This window comes from Fringilla coelebs, assembly GCF_963513975.1.
Source record: "Fringilla coelebs genome assembly, chromosome: 2".
NCBI lineage: Eukaryota > Metazoa > Chordata > Aves > Passeriformes > Fringillidae > Fringilla > Fringilla coelebs.
Window position 1 is genome coordinate 112961024 of NC_140029.1, and position 25642 is coordinate 112986665.

The 25642-nt window shown below is 40.5% G+C and overlaps 1 protein-coding gene across 1 annotated transcript in view; it reads right to left on the reverse strand.

Annotated features, from left to right (window-relative positions):
- CRYBG3 (crystallin beta-gamma domain containing 3) overlaps positions 1-15540 on the reverse strand; it is a gene marked incomplete at its 5' end in the record, with an annotated part of 82055 nt that extends 66515 nt beyond the window's left edge. The window contains 3 exons of the mRNA XM_084201073.1: positions 1056-1134; positions 14784-15268; positions 15415-15540. Coding sequence (XP_084057199.1) covers positions 1056-1134; positions 14784-15268; positions 15415-15540 — 690 coding nt within the window. The remainder of the gene's footprint in view (positions 1-1055; positions 1135-14783; positions 15269-15414) is intronic.
- Positions 15541-25642: the final 10102 nt, after the last annotated feature.

The following is a 25642-nucleotide window of genomic DNA, read 5'->3' on the forward strand; positions in this document are numbered from 1 at the left end:
AAACATTGTTTCCCACCTTGCTGTAGACAAACCACAGTCGAAATGGAATTTTATTGAGCAAATAACTCTGTTGGGGTCTTTGCAGAGGCAAATGCAAAGTGTCCAACTTTGGTGAAGCCCAAACAAATGGTCCCTAGACACTGAGGATGCAACTACGCAGGGACTGTGGGCCCTACAGAAGGGGAGCACTTCCTTTTCCATACACCATGAGTGCTCAATAAATGCAACATGGGATAGAAATCTCAGATTAAGTGTGTTAAGAAGCCTACAAATAAATCTGGCAGACTAGCCAAGCCCCTTTTGGGGGAGCAGCCACCATATTATCTGAACTGCACTGAGACAACTCAGAAAAGGAACAAAATTTCAAGCAAAATTGCTTAGTGACTGGATCACTAGAACAGCACAGTGAAGGGCAAGATGTGACAGCAGTTATCACCTGTCCTGTACATAATTATTTATGATATTTGGCTGAATCTAAGCACAACTTCAGAGGTGTGTCTAGCGCCACAGGAGAAAGCCCTGATCACAGAGGAACATGTCCTTTTCTTGCAGTACAACACTTACAGGACAAGACAAGCATGATTAACATGGGTAACTGGTGAGGAGCACCCAATGTACAGACAAATCTCAGCACAAAGATCTTACAGTGCTCTGGCTGGCAACCAGCAGACCTTCAGGCAAGCACAGACTTGCTGGTTAGATATTCATAAATTATACAGAAATAGTACTTTAGAGCAATGCCTGAAAACATGGTTTGACAAAAATATTAGTTTTCTTCTTCACTGGCAAGCTGCATGTGGAATTAGCACTGAAGCCCCAGTTCTTTCCTGTAAGTAAATATGTGGATTTTGTTTCAAGAATGTGAAGCACAAATAGTTTTTCTGTCTTCAGCATGTCCATTAAAACCCTGGCATAGGGGACCCTAACTCATAATATAGCTATCAGGTGCCACGCTGCAGTACCGTAGTGTATCCAACATGAGAACTCCAACAAACAGTCACAAGCAGAGGTGGCAGGTTTTACCTAAAATAAGTATTAGTCAATAAAAATCTTACCTTCAAAAGCGCAGGCAGAGTTGTGCTTTCCTTTTGGCTGCTCTTTGAATTTATGGCTGCGCTCCCTTTGTTTTCAGAACTGAAAAACAAAAATATTTTGTAATGCTGAGTACTTGCATTATTCAAATCCTCTCAAGAGCCAACATATTCAATTTAAACACAAGAGATCTTTAACTTAGGACAAAAAACATATTTTCCAAATAGTAGTACATACTCTGCAGATATTGTAACTGAAAAAACCAAGCCGCAAAAAACTGAAGACAGGACCATAATGACTGTTTCACCTCATAAAGAGGTTTTTGAACTCAAGCATTTAGGAACAGCACACAGCATTTCAGCTCTTCCAGCTGAAAAGTAACAAGATTTCCATGCCTGTGTATTATTTTTCAAATATAGTTGAACAATGATCTACCACAGCAGCATTCATTGCCACAGGACCACCTGGCACACCTGGTAGCTCCAAGGCACACCCCATTCTGAGGCGTGAGAGCAAGAGGAATGTACTGCTGGAAGGTAGAATCATCCCAAATCACAGCCACCGCATTGAATAGTTCTTCACTGAACATACTTAATGGACCATGCAAAAGCAGAAGGAATTTTAGAAAGGGGACAACAGGTATGTGTTTATTACCAAGGCAACGCCTGCTGTTTCATTTTAGAAGTCCAAAATCACAAGTGTCCTTACAGGAAATTCACCAAATTAATTAAATTTTCTTGAGACCTCATGTTTGGAATGATGGGGACCAACTCCCCGCCCTCAGCCCCAGTTCTTAGAACAATCCTTACACACTATCCAGCAGAGAACATTTTAATAAAAACCTTTCTTCTACAACCAATTTAAAACTGAAAGATTATCAAGGAAAACATTAGGTGATGTTAATGATAGACATCAGTTCCTGCACTGTGTACCATTATATGAAGAAAAATAACTTTGTGCTAACATATCATTTGACTGAGTATTTCAATTAATTCACAATCACTTCAAATATCCTTCACCAGTCTAAAACATTTAACTTTGTTATTGAAAAATGCACAAGTGTGAAGAGATGAACTGAAAGCTCTTTAAAGGAAAAAAACAATTATTAGCAGTTAGGTGAAATTCTGCCAGGATTCGGAGAAAGAATTAAGGTGCTGCTGTACTCCTACTGCTCCTGACTGCAAACCACAGGTAAACACATCCCAGTAAGACTCCCAAAATAAAAGGTTTTCTTCCTATTGTGGATTAGGCCTCTTCATTCTGTATACAGTGATATACACACAAAATGCAAAAGCCACTCTGACTAAATCTAAGTTTCCTTCTCAGCTGCTCAGAGACACCTGAACAAAAATGACAGTAGAACTCTCCTGCTATTAAGTTTTTCAAGATCTTTTGCATATTTTCAGATGCATCAAAGAAAAAGCTCTTCCTCCTGTTTAGAGATCATCTCCAAGTCGAAAACCATGTACTTTCACATCACCTTAGGTAATCTCCCATAATGCATTCATAAACACAAAGATGCTTTTTCAGGGACAGCATCAGACTGAAAGTCTTGGCTGTTCTTTCCCTCCCTGGAAGACAGAGCACATGAATTAATATTCTGACCTATTAATTCCTTCTGCTGCTAATGTGTTTCATGAAGGAGATGTCACAATCACTCTGGGCAGTCTGGCACACTAATAAAAGTGTTGCTCTGTACACAACTTATTTTCTCTCTCCTAGTTTTTGTTTTGTTGTTGATTAAAAAAAAAACAAACTAAAAACCAAAACACCCTTCTCAGATTTCCGTCGCTTTTCCTAATGTTGATACATTTGACAAGAACTAAGATCCCTGGACTTAAGAGTGGAATAATGAGGTTGATGTCTACCAGACATTCCTCCTAAGTTCAATGAATCACTCTTTATGGAACTGGTCTGCAGACCACAACTGAGATCCTTGCTTTCATTAAGTCCTGCCAGCATACTTTGTACCAGTGTTGAATTATTGCATCACTTTGTTTTGCTAATATTCTTCCCTTTACATCATGTGTTTTTTTCCCCCAAAACTTTTTTCATTTTCCTACTTCTTGTTTATATTTGAAATACATGTCTGAATTATTTTCTTCTAGCTAGCCATAGAAATTCCATAGCATACATACCAAAACTGAAAGAATGCAATTCACCAGATAAGGATCTTAAAATCAACAAGTAAAAAAATTAGTATCAAAACTTTCCTTTCCACCATAAAATAACCCTAACTCTGGAAGCATTTCCCCACCCTTTCATGGTTTATATCCTAGCGTTCCTACATTCCTTAACCTTTTGCTTTAGGGTGTAGTTCCTCAAACATGCTGACTTTGTCAGCAGAACCAGCTTTGGAAATCTCTACTCCTTCCTCCTCAACCTCAGTTATCTCTACATCGTTGACTCAGCCAAGAAGGGCTCTAAGTAAGGTGACATTTTTCAATAAAATCAAAAGGGGGGCAGAAGTTTCCTAGAGGAAAAATCCAGCCTGTGATCCAGTTTACAGTGCAGTGATTTCCAACAGCACAATGAAGGGGCAATAAATGTCACTCAACAGGAACAGGAAGGACAAACCACTGCCCCTCATATCACCACAGAGGCTGCTTGGGGTGAACCTCTTCTCCCCTTAGCCAGGGCCCAGATCTAAATCTGAAACAAAATGGTTTGAGTTTTACAGCACAAAAGCTTCTTTGCTGCACAAAGGCCTCATGGGTTGTTTAGGATAAAATTGTTTTGTTTCTCTCAGAGAGGCAAGGTTACCTTTTACAGCCTGAACACCACAAACACAAGGGCTGGGCCACACTCAATGCCTGGGACTGGAGAACCTGCTGGCTGCTGTTCACTTCATTCACACAATGCGACTTAGCAATCCCCACAACAGCTCCTTACAAATTTTAGGGCTTTCCCTCTTCTTATCATTGCATCCATGGCATCACTATGACCTAGGGCTACAGCTATATTCATCAAGTTTGGCTCCACAAAGTTTTAAGCTTTTCCAGAGCAGTGAAAAAGCTGGAGCATGTTTTCTTGGAGCACTTTGTCATGGCAGGTACCACCAATGTTTTGTCCAGCTGAGCACATCTAAAGCTAGGCTTGTGCTTAACCACCCACCTCTCAGGAGAGCATTTCACACTCGTCCAGTCAGGAAGATGAACTAATCTTCAACTCTGTGCTTCACAAACTACTGTTGTTACATTATACACCTAGAAACAGGCCTCTACTAACTCATCAATCGACTCGTCTTTGCTTCTAAGAAGTAAAAGAACAAAGTGTGATCTTAGGAAGAAAGAAAACACCTCTCTCATGGTGCAGCTCTTGCTTCCGTGGACTTCTTACCTATCCAGGCAATCACTAACAAATTGTCACAACCACTTGTTAACATATTTAGACAGATACTACTCTAATTTTATAGATTTAAAGGGAGGAGAAAAAAAGGCTTGGAAATACTAAATAAAAAGACACTGTCACAATTAATTCTAGAAACTCAAGCCTCTCAGACATGTAATCTACTGCCCTTCTGTTGCTATTTCTGCTAGACATTCCTTTTTCTCTTACATATTAGTGCATCCAACAGAGATGGATTAATCTTTAGCGAAGGTTTAGAGGAAGGTTAGAGGGATTTCTTCTCCTTAGCTGTCTTGCTGCTCTTTCTACTGTCTTGCCAGCACGCCCAACCAGATTAGCATCACTCTTATTCTCTAACTAATCAAGATTAAATTTAAGTTACAGAATGGTATCTTTTGTATCTTCTCAACAAACCTTTCTTTGTGCTATTTTCTATTGCTTTTTGTTCCTCTGTTGCTGCCTCTGTTTGACCTTTCTGTATTACTTGGACAGGTGGTGTCTGAACTAGAAGCAGGTTTGTGGTCCAAGTTTTTAATCATTACATTTTGGAAAGAGAGGTTAGAGATGTTAGAGATTCTTATGAGCAAGACATGCTCAAATTCTGCATTGCTGCTCACACAGAGAGAGATTACATGAGAGATTACAGTAAAAAAAAAAAAAAAGGCAGCAATTTAATGGAGCATATTTACGTACACAGCTTTCAAGGTCTTTTGTAACTGCCTCTAAAAACAGAACAAGACAATTACAAACAATCACATCTTCAAAAGGCTCTCACAGCATCTCTGTATGGTGTGAGAAGTCTGCTTCCTCCACCCTTGTCCTTCATAACAATCCCTCAGAACTTGCAAATTAAAAGCCCATCCCCTTCTTCCTTTATTAATCCACCCCACCCATGTTATGCACGCAGAAGATTGTGAATGTGTTGTGACAGATTAGGAAAATAAGCTACAGGAAACATACAAGGAATAAAGCACAAACACACAAGTTTGGATGAGACTGACCACATGCAGAGTTCTTCAAACTGAAAGTAATTGCTGTGATATTTTAGGTTCCTTTTATGAGCAGAAGGCACAGACAGCCTGTTGCTGTTTGGGAAGGGGGAAATTAATGGGCACTCCCTTAAAGAAACGGGGACAGCTGACTAAAGCTGAACTTCAGTTCAGCACCACCACAGCACTTGTGGATGTTGACATGTGAATTTACTTCTCCCAGGGCTTTGAATCAAATTTCTTCCAATGCAGCAGCTACAGCATTTATTTTTCATGCAGCCCACACGGAACCAGCCAGGTGAGTCCTCCAGCATTTTGCCACCTTCTCTCTCTTGGGGACAGATGACTCCCTGAACAGCCAAACCCACCCTGCTACCACATAAGGCTGGCATTGTTTGCTTTTAACTGGTCCTCTCAGATTAACTCAGGAACCATTTAATGTGATGACTTGTAATGGCAAGAGAATAGGCAATGCCCAACCTCAAAGATGCCCTTTACGTTTACTTTCTTAATTTCAGCATTCTGGGGTGTAATCCCAGCTCCTCATCCCTGACTCTCCTTTCTCTCTGAACACACCTAACATCACTCACTTGAAAATACACCTCATGTGGTTCTGATGTCATGACTTCTTTCCAATTTTACTTTGTGCCAACAGTTATATGTGCAGTGCTGACGTTCCAGAAAGATATTTTAGTGGAGAAACATTGAAACAAGGATTTCATCACCTAGTACTTTAAAATACATTTATGCAAGAGCCTCCTTGAAGAATGTAAATGAGTGGAAATCCACAAGTCTAATAATACTATCAAATATAGAAGTGCAAGACCTCAATGAGGTTTCAGCACATTACAGGAATTCTCACACCATATCCACAAACCAGCAGTAGTAATGAAATTTTTATTATAAAACTGCAAAGAGCCATAGGTTGCTTAGTATTGGTTTCTTCTTTGTCCCAGTTTCTGAGTGGTAATTAAAAAGATGACTGCAAAAAAAATTCAGACTTTATAATTAAAATTTATATATATATATATATATATATACACTAGTTGCCCTGCTTGCCATACAGACCCTTATGATTACTGCAGCAGGCCTCCTGCATAATCTTGATTATGAAATTTCACCAAGAGTGACCTGCATCAAGCCTTTAACACGTGACAAGAAGTTATGAGCTGTGGTTGAAAAACAACAAACTATGGAAAAATGACCACATTTGTAAACTAGACCTTTCCATGTAAACTACTACTAAATTCACTAGTTATTAGGCTTAACTATTCAAGTCTCATCTCTCAATCAATCTACATCTATGTGGGACAGATAATAAAGGTCTCAGATTCAAATAACCTCTTGAAGCCACAGGTTTATAACATAAAGCACTTAAATCTGATTTCCCTTCCAGTTACATTCCTTGAGGCAGAGTCAGAGTCATTCTTCAAACCATACCATTGTCATTTCTAAACTAAATGCCACTGAGCTACTTTGCTTTAGTCTGTGAGGAAGTTTTTCCAGACATCAAATTGTTCTGGAGGTCTTTTCAGAGCCCTTTTCAATGTGCCACCATCTTTTTCAGGATAAATCATGGACACCAAAACTGGACTTGGTACTGCAGTAACCAAAGTGACCACAGAATACACATGGTTTGTTGTTTATACATCCAAGAATGGCATTTTTTTCTCTGAGCCACCACTTTGGCAGCTCATGTTTAACTGGCTGCCAACCGTGGCAACTTAGTTTGTTTCCAATGTCATCTACATGGTGATTTCCATACTTTTCACTCGAATCATCTGCAAACTTCACATACTACAGTTTTGTCCTCTTTTAAATTATCTGTGAAGATATTAAATTGATTCAAAAATACATCCTTTTCATTTTATTCAAAAAGATCAAGTACAAAATTATTTATTATGTCTGGTTTTTTTATAATCCTCTGTATGTTGAGCTTTAGCCTGCTGTTATTTCACTTGCAAATATTTTAAGTGGAGCATCAGTGCAAAGTCTTACGCATCTACGGATGATATTTCAGCAGTTTGTCAAGTCAAGCTGTAATCTCATAAACAAAACTGAACTTGACAATTCCCATCTTTCAGTGATGTTACAATCAATCCCATGTTTATTAACTTCTCAGGTCGCCTGGGAGACTTAGTAAATCAATTTTTCTATCCTTCCCCTTTAATCCAACTAAATAAAAGTCATTTGTATGCTGTGCAGCCAGGAGAACTATCAGAATCTAATCTAAAAAGTCAATTTTTTAAGAGTCAAATTTCTGGCACATACCTTGAGGAATATGAGCAAGGGGTACAGTAACTATTTGTTAAATTACCTGAAAGGAAAATATTCCTGTCAGCTCAGTGACAACAAGACATGAGGAAATCAACTGGATGCAAAAAATTGGCTTGTGCATCAAATGATAGCTAAAATATATTAGTATTTAACAGAAAATAAAAATGCTAGCATTTTAGAAGAAAAATAACCCAATGAATTAAATTAATTAAAACCTGTTTTCCTCCCCCCAAAACCACAATGTTGCATTTTTTGAAAAGCTTCAAAATGAGAAATTTCCAGTGAACTTTTCATCAAGATTCCCAGGCTAGCACACTTCATGGGAAACCAAATAGCAGCAGCAGTGACAAAATCTGCCTCTAGTCTCTGGCAAGGCTGTTGGGGCTTGTCTTAAAGAGAGAGGGAGAATTTTGCACAGAAATTTGAATGTGAGGTTTCTGGCTACTGCCTCTGTGCTTAAGCTTAGGCCACACACATAGGGGAGATGAACATTAAGACAAATGTTAATTATAAAAAAAAGTTATTGAGTTTGAAATTAGAGGGTCAAAGGAAAGCAAAGCTGCTATTTCATTAAAAAAAAACAGAAGGGAAACAGAGAAAAAGGAAAAGAAAGCAGAGAAAGATAAGGAAGGAGAAAAAGGAGCCAGGAGAAGAAAGCAGGAACTTAGGCAGAAGCGTTACAATTGCTGATTAATGTAACTGTTGAAATACACAAAATGTATTATATTCAATTAAACTACTCTCATTTAGAAACTGGTTTGATTACAGACAGCAACAAGCAATTTAGATTGTTTTAACTTAAACAATTTTTCCTCTCAGACCTGTTTCAGCTGCTGATTTACATACTGTTCTTTGCTTGTGCAGCAAAGCTGGGTCAGCTTCACATTCTGCAATAGCAGTGCTGTGTTGCATGGTTTATATCAGCTACGCAAAGTATGTTAGTACTAAATGAAGACTAAAACAACCAACCAGAACTATAATGGAAAATAAATACATCAGAAAAATCACAGAGAGGTCACATTTTATAGGGAAAGTTTACATGAAAAAAATTCAAGAACCAAACTATGTGGTTACACTGAACATGTACCTTTAAGTTTAAAGGCGAGAACTAAGAGAAGTAAATATGATGACCCTTGCTAAATGACTTAATCTGTTTTACATGTGAGGGAACTGAACAGCCCTACAAATGCTGGAGAAAGAAATATAAATGTTTCTGAGCAGAGCTGACTCCAGTGTTGGGCAGTGTGATTATACCAGATTATATCAAGGTTTTCCTTCTGGCATCTGTCAGGCATAGTAACCACACTGCTCTGGAATCTGCTCCCTATTTGCCAGTCTGATTGGTGAGACAGTTTCCAGCATTCTTATGACATAGACGTTACTGGTCATGAACACAAACACTTGGTATAACATCAGAAACAGATTTACAAACCATTTATTAAGGTTAAACTTATTGAATTAATGAGGAGTAGAACTGTTTGCAAAGGGCATGCTTGCGGTGTGAGGTATCAACAGTGGTACTTACAAAATGGCATAAAAATAGGAGATATTAAAAAAAAAGTAACCCAGGGTAGCTTTAAAGCAACAGCAACTGGTGTTCTGATAAACAGAGCATACCAGAATTTCAAAAAGATTCATTAAGGACAATCACCCCAGAAAAAAAAAAAGCAAGAGAGACCGGTGTCACCAGTAAACTGCAGTGAGCTCTTCTAGTTAGGCTGGAGGAGAAAACTTTTGGTACAGGTACAGAGGGCTGCTATTTCAGGAAAATATTCTCCAGAACTCAAGAAAATACTCTCCAGAACTCCCAACTTTTCTCAAAAAATATACCCCAGGAAGCATCCTACAGACACCAAAGTTCCCTCTTTTGTTTTGAAATTAGTTTTGAAGGTGTGCATTTCCCATTCCTATCCAAATAAGTTCTATGGCCAAATTTGTAGCCTGTAACTGATGATTAAAGTATATTGTCACTGCAATTCTTCCTGCCTTTTCTGTTCACGTGCTCACAAAAAATAACTTCTTCCTACATTTTTCCCAACACAACACCGTAGGTGAAGTGCAGATCCCCAAGGTGTTTACACACTTAGATCTCAAGACCTCCTTAAGCAGAAGGAGAAATATTTTATCAACTTAAGAAGCAGTGGAACATTCAGAAAAACAACTTTCTATTTCAAAATAAGGCAAGTCATGAAATCACAATAACAACACTATTGGAGACTATACCTTGTGTCTGGAAACTGACATGAGAAAGTGAAATGAGTAAGGAAGGCAACATTTCCGACCTTAAGTCTTAAAAAGTGATACTGCAAAGCCAGTTAGAACAGATAAAAATTATATCAGAAATGAAAATTAATATACCAGAAGAACTGAGTTAAAGCCTGAGCAACGCAGTGCTGTGCTACTGTCTGCAAGTATAATAGCATATACTAATTGAATTGTATAAAATCCAAAAGCCCCTCAGAAATTAAAAGCAATAGCTGGGTTTCCGCCCTCTCAAGAACTTACAATAATTAGAAATACAATCCCCACAGCAACATGTTTCAGAATCTTAACTTTTTTCCACCTGGGAGCCTTTTGTTCACTAGAGGGGAAGACCAAGGAGTTTTGATCTTTGCAAAACTCTTCCTTAAAGCCACAGACTTGTAGCTGTTTTGGAAACATTTCTGCATTAACTCTGGCCCTTATGCCAATAACTGGAAAAGGAGAGAATGCTGTTAACATTTAAAATAGTGGAAAAAATGTTGCTTTGTTTCTTCCAAGGAGCTCTTCTATTTTAATTAAAGCTCTAGTAACATTTCCTTCAGGAAATGTCTCTCACACACATGGCCAGCTGCTGGCCCTGCTCCTCCTGGTCTCAGTCCCACGAGACATCCAAGTATGTGTTCTGATCAAGCAGGCAGTCCCACTAGAGTGCACAGAACTATTTACCTGCTTAATTATAGGCAATCACTTTGGTACCCTGCTGAATCAGGACCTTTCATACTATTTTGAATTATCCTGCAATGGAAGCCATAACAGAAAAATCTAGGAAGCAAAAAGGAAGAAAAAAAGCCAAATTAACAAATGCACAGAAAATTTTCATAATGCACCTTACTTAGGCAAGTCTAATTTGAATTCTTCTATATGGTTGGAGTATTGCCCTTGCTGGTTCCACAAACCACCATCCCTCATGCAGACTCATAAATAAGCTAAATTTAAACAACAACACAAAGAATCCTGCTCTGGCTTTTGAAAGTAAAAGGTTCTTTTATTAGAAAGCAGAGACTGATGTTTCCAGCAGACAGTAGATTTCTTCAAATATGCCAATGGCATCTGAATCAAACTCAGCTGGGAGACACATATTTCAGAAGAACTATGTTTGCAATTTATTACTCCCTTTTCCATCAATTTCCAGCAGTCCCTCAAATGCAGTTTTTACAACTACAAAAATACATGTTCTTTGTAAACAAGAACAATGACTGGCAGTCCCAAAGGGAAAAAAAAGACTCTCTAATCTCTCCTCAGGCAGAAAAAACAAAGTTCTTCATCTCTGAAAGCTCCCAGTAAGATACTAATGGATGAATGGAACAACAATCTCGGCCCCAAAAACTCCCAGCAAACAAATCAGCCCCCCAAAATCCTTCTAAACCAGATAAAAGGTTGCTCTTCCCTGTTTGGTGGCCCTGGTATACTTCAGCAATGCAGACAAAATATCCTGACAAACCAAGCTTGCACTTGTAGTTCTGTGATCAGCCAACAGTGGTTGGAGAGAAAAAAAAAAATCTGAAATGAACCTCCTAAGCACTAGACAGAATATCTGATAAAATGCACCCATAGTTCAAAGGACATTTTGATGGTACCTCAGTAAAAAGTGTCACACTTCCCTGAAAAGTCACATTTATTCGCAAAAGAAGAATTGCTCGGCCACATATTTCTGAAGCCACATATTTCTGAAAGAATCTACAGTGTAGATTTATAGTGTAAAAGCTGTGTCTTCTTCCAGATATTCTAAAAATACATGCATTAGTAAAAAAAAAAAATTAAAAATTATAAGACTCCTATTAGAATAGTGAAAATACAATTGGATTTTGTCACCCTGGGGATTTAGATTGCTCCAGGACCAACACAGCAGTAACCAATAACCAATTGTGTAGTGTTGAAAATAGCAAATAGTCCAGTACAGGATAATGACTGCCTTTGATGGAAGTCAATGATAAACACCTGGGATGAGGAGCACTGAAGCCATTCAAAGCAGCCCCAACTCTGAAGAACACACTTAAGCAGCAGGCAAGCACTGGGGGGGGGGAGATACTTTCCATTTGGCTACATTTTATGTAAAAGCCAAGTGAACTCCTAAGGCATGTGCTATGCTTTTTGCTGCCACAAAACTTACAACTAACCTGCACAGCTTATTTTTTCCGCAAGCAAGCAAGCCTCCAGCGAGTCTCATGTTCATCAGAGCTACAAACTGCTGTAAGGGCAAGTTATTAACATAAGCTTTTTGTCAAATGAGGTTCTCAGAAGAGTCCAAGACAGTGATTAACAAGCTATGGACCTACCCCCACCCCTCCATCCCCTTCCTCCTATTTTTAAACCAGGGTCGCGGCAGGTTTGGGTTTTGGTTCTTGTGGTTTTTACAGGTAAATCTGAGCAGGGTCTGGAGCAAGAGGGGAGCTTTGCCCATGGGGGAAGGAAAGCTGGCAGCTTCCAGCCACCCACCACTGCCTAATTTGCAGGAGCAGACAGAGAATGACTTTTGGAAGGACAGAGGCTCATTTCTGCATGCTTTTATAACTTAGGAAACCATCACATTCTGCAGAGGCATCAAGTGCGATGCATGTCTCCAGAGGTCAGTACAGGCACACAAGGTATATGTGATGATATACTGCTCCCCCTCTACTTAGGTCTTCTACTTTTTTGAAATCCATCAGTAAGTAAAATACCTCCATAGAAAAGTTTTATATACATATATCAAACTTGGTCTGGTTCCAACATATATCCTACTGATAACCTGAAAGGAATTCCATGCCGCTGCATACGTTTCTCCTAGCCCTTCACAAAAGCTGCACTCCCCAACTCGCCCACGCTCTCCACACCTTCACAACAAATACCCAGGGCAGCCCCGGTCCCCCTCCCCGCATTCCGGCTTTGTTCCATTCTGCTGCACGGCCGAGCTCGCTGAATAAACACGAGGAGCGAACCTGCGGCACTCATCCCAGCCCGGCGCTGGGTAATGTATGCAATTACGCTAATCTGCGAACAAGGCTGACACTGGAAACCAAATACGAGAACGTCAGCATTCCTGACGAACGTGCCACGCTGCAGCCCGGCACAACAAGGAAAAGCTCCTTAACATACCAAATGGGACTGGGGATGGCGAGGGCTTTCGCTTGCCTCCGCTTCAGGAAGGACTCACGGCCACCGCCCCGCAGCGAACCTCGTGAGGAACTCAACAACGAGGCCAAGGGGCCAGAGCCTTTGCATATCTGCGCGGACTACCCCAGCTTCCGAATAAAGAAAAGGCTCTTGGCTGCAGGAAATGAAACTGCGATTGGGATAGAGATTAGACTGCTGCCCCAAGTTACGTGGAGTCGGTCTGCCAAGAGTGCTACCTACAGATTGGCCATGCAGTGCACAAACCACTGAAGTGGCATCACTCTCCTCCTTACCGAGGTGACCGCTAGGCTTTTCTGCTTATCCCAAACCACAGCTGTAGGGAGCTGGCAAGGCGTCATCCGATGAAACCTGTCCTATTCCCTCTTCGGTCCTCAGCCAGATCCAAGCCTTCGCCTTCTCCCATATCTTAACCACCTCCACCAGACAAAACAGCCAGGCTATTCCAGCAATTGTATATATGGCCTTGATTCAGCAGCCTTGCTCCCAATTTCTTTTTTCCATGAAATAAAAAAGCAACGTTTTCTGCTCATAAAAGACCAGTGGATTCTTGGTGGTGTACTGGCATGTCAAATGCTTACAGTGAAACAAACCCCGCAAAGTTAAAAATCCTCATGGTGCATTTACAAGACTGTTGAAGATGGTCAGTGTAAAAGAGCAATCAGCCCTTCTATTTTCCATGATTGCTCAGAATATGCAACGCAAGATCCTACAGCTTTTCACTGAAAGAACTACTTTGATAGCCACTGCCTATCTGATTAAACAGCATTTACTGTCTGTCAAACACAAACCTATGCCCTATATCAAGAATGACTCAGATTAAAACCAACATGTTAAAAGCAAAGAATAAATACTACACCTGAGGAAGTAAGGCCTAGGCAGTTGTCACCTTTTCACCACAGAAATATGCTCGTTAACTTGGGCCGACAATGAGGCTGCCTGAGAAACTGAAGGAAACTTATCTGCGCTTCTTTCCTAGTTACGGACAGAAATCAGCCACCAGAATGAAAAAAGAAAAAAAAAAGGAAGAGGAACAAATACAAGAAGTTTCCAAACCTTTTCATCTTGTAAAGTCTCCCTGCGCTAAAAAAATTATTAATAACGAAGTTTCCATAAACCACAAATTTTGCATTGAGACTTAAACACATCAGTAATATTTATGTTGCATTAACGCCTGATTTACACCAGTCCAAAAGAAAACTTCCAGCGTGAAAACTGAAAAGGAAAAACAAACAAACAAAGCCCTCAAAGCCCTCAGCGCCCTGCCCTGCTTTCAGTCCCCGAGGAAGGGGCTGCGACCCGGACCACAGGATGCTGACCGTGGCGGCGGAGCCGTGGGGTGTGTTATTCCCAGCAGGTTCCACCGGGGCTCCGCCGAGCCTGGCGGGCCCGGGGGTGCTCGATGAACCTCCCGGGCAGCCCTGGAGTCCCCCCGCCGCAGCACCCAGCAGCAGCCGTGCCCGCACGGCAGCGCTGCCCCAGGACAGCCCGCCCTTCCCGGCCGCGGCGGCAGCTGTCAGCCGCGCACCCAGCCCGCTCCGCAGCTCCCTCAGACACGCCGCCGCCCCGCCGCTGTCCCAGGAGCCGCCCCCGGCCCGCGGTACGCGCGGGCTCCCCGCGGGGAACGCTCGCTTCCTCCCGCTGCCCCGCCACCCAGCAGTGTCGCAACACGGCCCGGGGCCCCGCTCAGCCCCGCGCCCCCCGTGTCCTTCGGTGTCCCCCGGCCGCGCAGATGGCACCGCGCCACCCCCGAGCCCCGCGTACCTGTTCGCCGCCCCTTCGCCGGGTGGGCTCCTGGAGAAGAAGCGAGTGAAAGTGCTGTGCCAGGAGGGGCCGGCCCGCCGCCGGCTACTCCCGCCGGACATCCCCGGAATGGGACCGGACCGGACCGGACGGGATAGGATGGGACAGGACGGGACGGGACGGGACGGGAGACGCCGCCAGCAGCCGCCCGGCACCGAGTCCCCGCGGCGGCGGCAGGGAGGCGGCGAGCGCGTCCCTCCGCCCCGGGGAGGAGCCGCCGCTCCGCGCCCCCGCCCCTGCCCTGCTGCCAGCGGGGCGGGCCGGGAGAGCCGCGCTCGGAGGCGGGGGGTGGCTGTGGCAGCGGCAGGAGGAGATGGGGGAGCCCCGTCCGTGCCCCGGCAGGCGGGAGGGCCCGGCCCCTGCCCTGTCGAGCGCCCAGGGCCGCGGAGCGGGAGGGCCCGCCGCCCCCGCGCCGGGAGGTTGGCGCGTTGTGTTTGGGTTTGTTGCTTTTTTTTTTTTAAGTTAATGGGTCATAATTAGTGTGAACAAAGAGAAAAGATCAGAGGTTAAAAAAAACCTCCCAAAACAAAACAACAACAAACCTCTGAAGAAAAAGGTTAGGCAGCCTTGAGGATCTACAGTCCTGACTGACTGCAAACGCCAGCGCCAGCCTAGTGCTTTGTGAGGCGGGCCAGCTTGGAGATCTGCACTCGTTTGTCCGTGCGAAGCCAGGAACTGGCTTGGCGCTGTCCCGGGCACAGCGCGGCTGCCACAGCATCTATGCCTGCTGCCCAGCGCTGTAAACATTGGCACCGAGCGAAGGCACACGGCAGCACAAGCTTCAGCTCTCCCCTCTGTCTGTCACTGGAGGGTAAGGCCAGACTACGCTTGCTGACGAAAAGCGGCCTGGAAGAAAGTTCTCCTGTCTTTCAAAAAGTTTACTTCTTAGAAAGGAGTTTGTTTGAGTTTTTTGTTTCGTTTTGGGCTTTTTAATGCCAAGCCCTTCATTTTGCTCCTTCCAAGGGTTGTGGCCACCTTGACTTAACATCAAACTATACCTACAGGTGACTTTGTCATTGCAACATCACAGTGACAAATATGATCTTCATTTTATAGATGGAGGTGATGCACAAAACCTTAATGATTCACTGAGTGTGAGCTACTGGTAAAATAGACCAGCCTTGATGCACGGATTTTAAATTCAGAACCACACTTCCTCATCTTTGTGAGCATCTCTGCTGTTCTTTGTGACTGCCTCCACCTTACACCTTTCTATCAGCTCCTCTTTGCTTTATGTCATCTCACAGAACTGTGGAATGTTTGGGGTTAGAAGGGACCTTAGGAAGTCACCTGGTCCAATCCCCTACTTAACCAGGACCACCTGGAGCAGATTACTCAGGCCTGTGTCCTGATGGCTTTTGAATATCTCCAACTCCAAGGTCTCTGGGTAACCTGTGCCAGTAATGTTCTCCCTTCTGTAAGGTTTTTTCCATTTGTTCACTTGAATTCATACCCAAACCTCTTTCTTAACCTGTGTTATTGTGACAGTCAGATATGAAGTTTGTACTCTAGGCCCATCTGCAGAGCAGCAGCAATAAAACAGCCTGAAAAAACAACTTACTGTCTGCTTTTCTGTCTTCTTTTTCCTACCTCAGTTACGAACAAGTCTTTAAGAAGTGTGCAAACAGCTCTGCTTTGTATAGTCCAAGTCTCATATAGCTTTGATGTGGAATTTAAAAAGACAGACACAGCTGGATATTGGACGTGCACTTAATTTTTAAGCAGTCAGAATTGGGACTAGCTGGTTGGATCACAGGTTACAAAAAGTAGCTTTCTCACAGGATAGAAACCAGTCACAAACCTTATTCAGGGGACCAGCACTTCGTGCACAAGGTTCTGTCCAGTTTTCAGTGTCCAGACAAGGAGCAGACAGTTCTCTCAGTAATACAGATGCCCCAAGCTTTGCACACAGCCATGAAATGTTTCATTCCAGAACAGTATAGAGGAAAAGAAGAAACCACATTTTTAGAGTACCTACACAGTCACCAATTCTCACAGAAATAGCAATGGGTGTTAAAACTGCAAAATGTAACAGCAGCTCCCAATGAAACATTATAGAGGAGACACTCCTTCTGACATTCAAAATAGAAGTAATTAGGCTCCAAAACCAAATTAGAAAAGTAGTAATTTATTAGGACTGCACAAACAGGCTGCAGGGAGGCTTAGGCTCTCCCTGACTGTTTATTACTTTTAATTCTTCTTTGCCACACACATCTCACAGCTTCCCTACCTATTGCTTAAGTAAGATCTAATCCCTGAATAGCAAGGTAGCAAACCTGAATATAATAATTAGCATTTATAAAGCATCCGGTGTCTTCAAAGGATTTAAGCATTAATTAATCCTCGTAATCACCTCAGGATGTAGTTAAGCATAATATGGTGAGTGGTTTGCACACACAGAGGCAGTCAGAAAACCTTGCTGCATCCAAAGGCTGTCCACATGTGCCCAGAGGGGCACCACAGGGCAGCATGAAGCATTACCAGGGCTCTGCTTGTCCAAGAACAAAGAGCCAACCTAATGAGAAATGCTAATCCCAAACAGTAACATTTTGTGCTCAAATCTGTTCCTCCTTTCTTCACTGCATCTAAAAGCAGAAAATACAGGAACCTACCAAAGGACGGTTCTATTGCAGGCAAATAATAAAAATATTAAAACTAATCAACCTAGTAAAACTGTATCAATATAAGAGATGAACATGGCATAGGTTAGAGAATCCCTTTCTGGGTTTTTTTGTACCCTGGAGTAATTGAGTATTACATGACCTAAGAGTAAATAGTTTTGACCCATTTAAAATAATAAAAGGGGAAATGTAGCCACCTACACTTCCAACAAGGGGGGGAAAGGGAAGCTTTTACCCAAAGCTGCAGTATTTGCCATGTGGCAGGTGGCCTCACACATTAGCACAGCTGTCAGCATTAACAGCAGCACCAACACATGCAAGCCAAGACAGATGGGGCAAACAGGTTCCTTTCCGCCTCAGATTAAAGTGCTCACATGTGGCCCACATGAGGTAATAAGGCAACACCAAAGGCAGGCAAAAACCATTAAAACACAGTTGCAGAGCGATAGAATTGCACAGAAGAGGAAAATGTCAAGCACGGGCTCTCAATACTTCTTTTTTCCATAATTCATCCTGCCCAGAGTGTCACTTGAATGTTGAGTAAGAGAGGGGAGGGTGCTGTGTCTATTCCATATCCACTTAATTTTTCTACTGCAATTCTGATTATAATGGTTATTCAGAAGGGAAACCTCCCCCTTCTCCGTGCTGATTTAGAGTGAGCAGATGGTGAAATTTTAATTGTGCTTTCTGTATTTCCTCCTTTTTATGGGTTCTTAAAATCTTGAGTCAAAGCTTTTGTTTTGTTTGGATACCAAAAAGGAAAGCAAATTTCCATCATGCTGGTTTAGGAGGAGCCTTCCTTTCACACCCTTCTTTTAAAACTTTCCTGATACATTAAAGTAATAACTAGGGGAAAAATGTAGTCTTAAAAGCTCGAAATTAAATGCTTTGCCTGCAAGCACATTTCACACAACTATTAAATGAAAACAACATCCTTAAACTGTTTCCATTGTTGGACCACAACAATATTAAGTGCTCTTGTGTTCTGAGATGTAACTCTGCTATGCAAAAGCAACTTCAGTTTTCCATGTCATACATTTAGTCCATTTATCTATCAAAATATTTTATAGAGCTGTGCTACTTTTTCTTGTCAATAAGCACTCCCATTTTCCAGACTCTTATAGAACATGTCTGCAGGTAGATGTTGCATAAATAGCAGCAGTATTTTAAAATGAACAGGCCCTTACCTATCTTTTTCCTTTCCAGTCTATTATGGCAAGAATTTTAATAGGTGCCATGAGACCATGAATTAATAAATGCATATAAAGGAGTTATGGTGTGTAATATTTCCTAGGCATTTTTCACAATGTTAGTTGTCCAGATGTTGAAACAAATACAGATGAATTTCAAATCTCTAATCTATACTTTAAAATGAAGGTGACCAACAGAATGGAAGAGTTGTGTCTTGGCTATGTTATTACACAGATGAAGTATGTTAGCAAGGATTTCTAGGACTATTTTCTATGTAGCCATGACCTCCTGCTGTAAAGTATGTGCTGAGCAGCTTCCAGCAATCCTCATCCTTTAACTGTAAACACACAGTTCCTCCATTTGATTTACTGAAAATGGTTTAAAAGACAGCCACGTGGTCAGCTGCTCTGGTTCAAATGCCTTCATGACTGGAGAAGACAGCTGGAAATGACTCATGGGGTTAAACAGCAGCTTCTGAGACCCATAACTGTGTTCTTTATTATTTTGGGTAAGATTTATACACTGTGCTACCTATGGCCAAAGTTCAGTCTAGGAATTAAAATCTTTAAATCATCTTTTTGGAAAGCTTCTTCTGTTTGTTTTCCACTCTTTTTGTTTTTCACTTGTAAATTTGTGACATCTACACCTACCCAGTAGCAAAAGTAGCAAAAGTGCTAAAAGGGGAAACTAACTGTGAAGTACAAAATAAGAAACCACCGACCCACCTACAGATTCTTTTTTAAAGCAGACTTTTGCTGCACCTGGGCATGGAACAAAAAGCACTCAGCAGCCTCATACTGTGCTGGGATGTATGTACCTAATTCCAAAAGATTTGACAACTTTCAGCTGATTAGCACAGCTTGTCTGGGAGGCTCCCAAGATGTTTCTGACAGCACCTCCTATCAATTAAACTTGTGTGAATTGAAAATAAAGATAAAGCTCACTTGTCCTCTTACCAAGTTAATGACTACCCTAACTAGACCCTCAGGAAAGTCTGTACTTCATGTAATAAGCTCTCCGTGAAACCATCCTGCTCTGAGTCTGCTTACCTGCTAAGACAATCTGACTATTCACCATCAGCCTTCCACAAAAAATTGTGGTTAAACAAAGTGCTTCAGTAAGCTGATTTCATCCAAATTCTAACAAATATTGTAGATAGTGTAAAAAGCAGAACAAATAATTCAATATTCATAAGAATGCAAGAGCTTTCAAAAGAGGTATCTTAAATGCAAATAAAAGAAATCCACGAAATACATTACCAGCTACTTATACATTGTAATTAATTTAATGCTTTTCCACCTAGAATGTCTTTTGAATATCAGATGTGTGGTTAAAAATGAATATACACCTTTCTAATACATCTTTTATACACCTTTTCACCTACAACTATACACACTTTCAAATATAAAATCAAATTACTATTCTAATGGGCTTACTGTATTTCCATGCATGTACATAAATGGACATTTTTAAATTTGCAGCTTACTAGGCAGTTTTTAATTGTGGTGAAAGTCTATGTACAGTAAATTTAGGCCTCTGGACAGCAGACTTGCCTTTCTTAACTACTTTTCAAAGATTTTCTAAAACAAGTCCCTGGACCCCAAGGCTTCCTAGAGCCATTGACTGCAGACACACCAATGTTGCCCCTTGTCTTTCCTGCTGGATTTCACAACAAGAAGAATATTTTTAACCCAATGCTCTGGACTATTTATAAAATATTATTTTAAATGTTTGAAAATTATAATGTACATATATATAAAGTAACCCCTTACCACATTCATACTGAGCATGTGTGTAAGCATATTCCGAAAGGAATAATCATCTTTAGTGTCTGGAGTGTAAAATATTCTGTATATAAAAATGACTCTAACTTCACCAGTCTCTAACAAGGAGAATTCTTATGGATTGAGGCAAACAGAATCATAAAAACTTTTGGTTGCTAATGTTGCAGAATCCCATCTGGTTTCATGGAACAACTTATTTTCCTCTCCATTTAAGCTCCCAGTAAGAAATTAAAAAAAAGAGAGAAAGAGAAAACAAAGAAGAGATCTTTTCTTATGTATGCAAATTATGTTCATAAGTTATTCTAAACAGGGAGAAAATACTTCAATCTTATTACAGAACAAACAGAAAAAGAGTCTAATTCTTGGCACACAAGTTCCACATAACAGTAAACAGTCTGTGAAACACAGAAAAAGGGTAAGAAAGAATTCTCAAAGGCCAAGTTTGTAAGAGTGTAAGTTACCATTGATCAGACTTTGCCTGGTTAGCTGGGTAAGTAACAGCATAACTGTTCCCCCACACTCTCATTTGTTTTGTGTTTTTTTTTTTTATTTTATTTTTTTTTTTATTTTTAAGCCCAACACAATAAAACCTTTAATAGAGAAAAGAAGATTTCTTTTAATTCCCCAGAACAAAAATTCTGAGTAATCCATGTTTCCTCACTCAAGCATTCATTGTTAGTAATGTTAAGGCAGAAAAGCTTTTTCAGCAAAGTAAATGCCATCACAAGGAAATGTCTGGCTAATGGGGATATGAGCCTGCAACAGTCTTTTTATTTGATGTTCTTTAGAAATATTTTCTGTATTTAATGTGCATCTCTAGTCCAATAAAATATGACTAAGAAGAATAAAGGGGGTTTCTCTACAACGGAAGATGGTATTTAGAGAATGCACTTAGTGTAGTTCATAAACAGTAGAGGTACTCTATGTTTTCCAATTTTCAGGGTGTGCTGAACTGCAGCTGAAAATAAAGGCCCACATTATCTCTGTGGTAAATCAATTCTCTGGATAAAGCTGTCAATTTTTCTTTATATTAGGAACTGATTGAACTATTCCTATTTAGTCTGCTGCCAGTATCAGATCACCTGTCATTCACTTCACAGCTCAGGCATTCCTACAGCCTTTAAGAAATCACACACACGGTTTGTGTTCTGCATGAATTAAGGACTTACTTAAATGCATTATCTGACATGATGACAAAAGACACACCTCAAGGAAAGCAAGAGACTTATCACCCACAAAAAGAGGGGATTTTAATGCTTTTTTAAATCATTGCATGACAGAGTAGACAGAGAAATAAGTAGTACTTTAATATTTATGGAATGGGTAAAAAGGAAATTTGGTACTTAAAATTATTCCTACAACCTGAACTACTTGATTTTGCCTATTTGTCTTTTAATTTCCAGGAACAGTAAAGCTACAACACAGCTTTATTATATTATAGGTACCTATAATAATAGTGGTAATGAGCAATGAAGTGGTTGTTCTACAATTGTTTTCTAACATAATAGTGATTGATCTTATTTTATAATGGTACCAATGAAAGAAATAGTAAGACTCAAAACTTAACTGCAAAATACAGCAATACTTTCTAACCACTACATTGGATTAGTTTATAGATCAATTTGGCCTGCTTTGAAACTGCTGCCAAAAAATTTTTAGAGCATTAACTCTTGATTTAAAGCCCAGCAGAGGACTTAGAAAACAATAATGCACAGGTTCTAGGCATCTCAAAACAGAGTAACACTTCCCTGTCGAAAACTACCTAAGGATGTAAAAGACCACCTCACCACCTCAAAAAATGGGGCTGAAGAGGGAATAAAACCAAGTATTACAAGAGAAAAGCAGCAACTTTCGCAGCAGAAACATTCCACCCTTGAAAAGAAAGCCTTTACCAGTCCTTACTTCTCTAAAGCAAGAATGACTGGCCAACAACATCACCTCACAAACAGAAATGTTAAATTGGGTCCAAGATGCTTTCATGTAACCCACTGATGATGTAATACATGATGAACGAAATCCTTGGAATATTGCTATCACTGAAAACAACATCCACTTTCTGGTTCATTGATTCCATTTGTTACTCATTACACCAATTTTTAGACACTTTTTTTCCTTTTCACTTTAAGCCAATAAATGTTGGTGGATAAGCTTAAAACAAAGAGAGATATACTTGCAGATTGATAGTATAAGCAAAAAAAAAAGATTGCCAAATTCTTTTTCTAGTAACACCTTTAAACCTGTGTGATCACAAATACAGACAATGGCAAGAACAGCAGTGATGCTTGACAGACAACTCTTTTATTATTGACATAAAAATGTTAATATTTATTATTATTTACTCATGACTGCCTGTTTTTTCACAAGTGACTATGCCATTTCCTTCAAGTTGGAAGTGTTACCTCATAATCCCTGTCCAATGGTTATATCCTGTAGTTGTGGAGTAAACTTTCCCACTTCCAAGTGAAGCACACTACAAACTTGTATTTTTTCTAAATATTTCACTGGCATTATTCCTGGGGAGCTTTGGCTTGTGGAGACCTCTTGCCAAGTTTTGCTGTTCTTGGTTCCAACTCCATGGTTTGAGAACTTTGGGATTGTTTCCCTCCTAAATTTTTACAGGCATGCCTCCACTTGTGCATGAATTCAGGTCAGGAGGGTATTTTAAAGATAATCCTCACTAACAGTGCTTTTGTTTACATGGCAGAGTTGGCTGGGAGGTCACAAACTGATTTCTTTTTGGATGAAACTACACCTCAAAGCCAAGAGTGCACAGCCTGCTCCAAGGACTGAAAAGCCCTTGGAAAGGCTCAGGCTGAGGGAAACTGAGGCCACACACATTGGGACATCAGGCTCTCAGCACCAGCTCTCTTTGCTCTGTAAAAGCAGTTTGATGGGGCTGCTCTCATTAGTCTGTATCGCCAAGCATCGACTTCAATCATTTATCATGGTCACCTCACTGAGCCTCATAAGGCTTAAGCTTCTTTATTATTCACTAGCATAACTCCAGCCCAAAGAAATTTCCTCCACACATCCCAATTTTTTTTATTTTTTAAATATTTCCTTACTGTCTTTTCTTCCCTTTATTGAGAACTATTAGGCAGCTTTTCAGTAAACTATATTTGGTTCAGCAACTGTTTTGCTAGGCCTTCAATCTACTTACTGATCTTCAAAGACAATGTTGTTTGCCAAAAGACTGCCTAGCATGAAGTTGCTAAATTTACACTTCCTTTACTACACAAGTTACTCTGTTCTTCAAAGGTGCTCCCTGAATCCCAGAGAAATTACAAACACCCCCTTTCGAGCTGGTGCCTGAGTAATATGATTGTAATACAATTAAGTTCATCTCCTGGGAAACAGTTTGGAGAACACAAGATCATTTAATGGTAGACAGACATTAAGAGCCTAGCTTTCATTTCAAGGATTTATTTTGAAAAACAGTAGTGGGAGGGGGTTTCATGCTGTCATTAGGGGAATGGGAAAAGCAAACACGGCAGATTTGCATGGTGAGATCCTGACATGCACTGAAGGAGAACAGTACATTATCACGTACATGCTGTACTTGTGAGAGAAAGAATTTCATATGGCCAGGAAAATTCAACCAATTAAGTGGTAAATCCAACTGGCTGAACAGTGGCAAATTAATTACAAAGTGCTGGTTCACACAAACACAGATGCTTCCCTGATGTAACTTACTGTGACAGGAGCTACAGAGCCTTGAACTAAAGGATGGTTGCAAAATATTACTAAAAACACTTGGCATTTGTTACAAGAGAGCATTTAAAGCTCTGAACTCTGATTAGCTGTTACACCCAATATTAGTTTTTCATAGTAACAGTGCATTTTTAAATTTAAGCAGTGAAAAATAATAAAAAAGGATCAGGGCATATAAAATGAACCTTTGAAAACTTGCCTGACCCTTCTGAAAAAGGAGAGTTGGAGACTTTCTTGGTAGTATCCTTTTTTGCTTTTTTAGTGCTGTTTTCTGTGACCTTCTCTCATTATCTATTTTGTTACTCAAAAAAACCCACCCAAAACCAAAACAACAGGGAAGGGAGCTGCAAAGTTTCACTAGCGGAATACTCAGCTAAATTTAAAAGAAGCAGACTAAAAAGTTGAGGATCAAGATTTGTAAGGATTTCTGTAAAATGGGAATGAGGCAGGCCAGAAAGAACAAAATAAATGGATGACAGGAATTAATCATAAAAAGAGTGATTTTCCAACCAAGTAAAACTTTGAAAACAAGTGAAACTTAAAACAAACAAAAAAAATCCCCCCAGCCCTATTCCTTTTGAGATTAAACACCATTTCTTGGCTTAATAAATGTTTGCTTTTAAGGACAAGCATTTTGAATCAGCATTATTTTACTTCTTATTACAAACAAAATTATATTTCCTACTTAAAGCTCCTAAGAGATAAGCTGCTTTCCAAAACAGTTGCACAGCTGTTTTACAGAAGCTCTGAAGTGCAACGTTACCATTCCACGTATTACCACATCAGAATGCCTGTCTGCAGACAACTAAGCCGAGCTGTTATGTCTGGTCTTTTACAGCAGCTTATCTTTCATATTAGTAAATAAAACACCCCAAGGAAATTGCAGTTAGAGGGCTGAGATTAAAAGGAAGCTCCATTACATTTACATCCTCACACTTAGAACTGCACTTGCTTCATGTGAAATTGCCCAGGAGTGTTGAGGCCATGCAAGCTCAGCACAGCTTCAAGCAGTAGTTAAACACAAGGTTCCCATGGACTGGTGCTCTCAGTGCTAGAGAGGCACAGCTAGAAAAATCACGATTTACACATTTACCTATAGCCCCCTCCTCAGTAAAGAGACCTAGAAAGCAACACTTTGTATATGAAAACAACTGCACCGTATTTCAGCGGAAAATGCTAGTCTTAAGCCTGACCAGGCATATTTAAAGGAAATTAATAAATATGTAGGTGGGCAGCGTGCCTAGAAGCAATAGCACAAAACGCTGACCAAATTCCCTGAGTCACTTTTGGTTACTCTACTGCCCTTCAAGTTATCACTTAATGCCCACACCTTCAGTAACATGGATTAAAAAAAAAAAAAAAAAGACTATTCCCTTGTCTGCTTTGTTCCTCGGGCACAAAGAAGTTGTCAATGCAAACTGTCTTGGAGCACCAAGGATAGAACTCATTCATTACTTTAACATCCTAAATGTAATGGGAGAATAGCATGGAAGTCTGATAGCCACAAAAACCA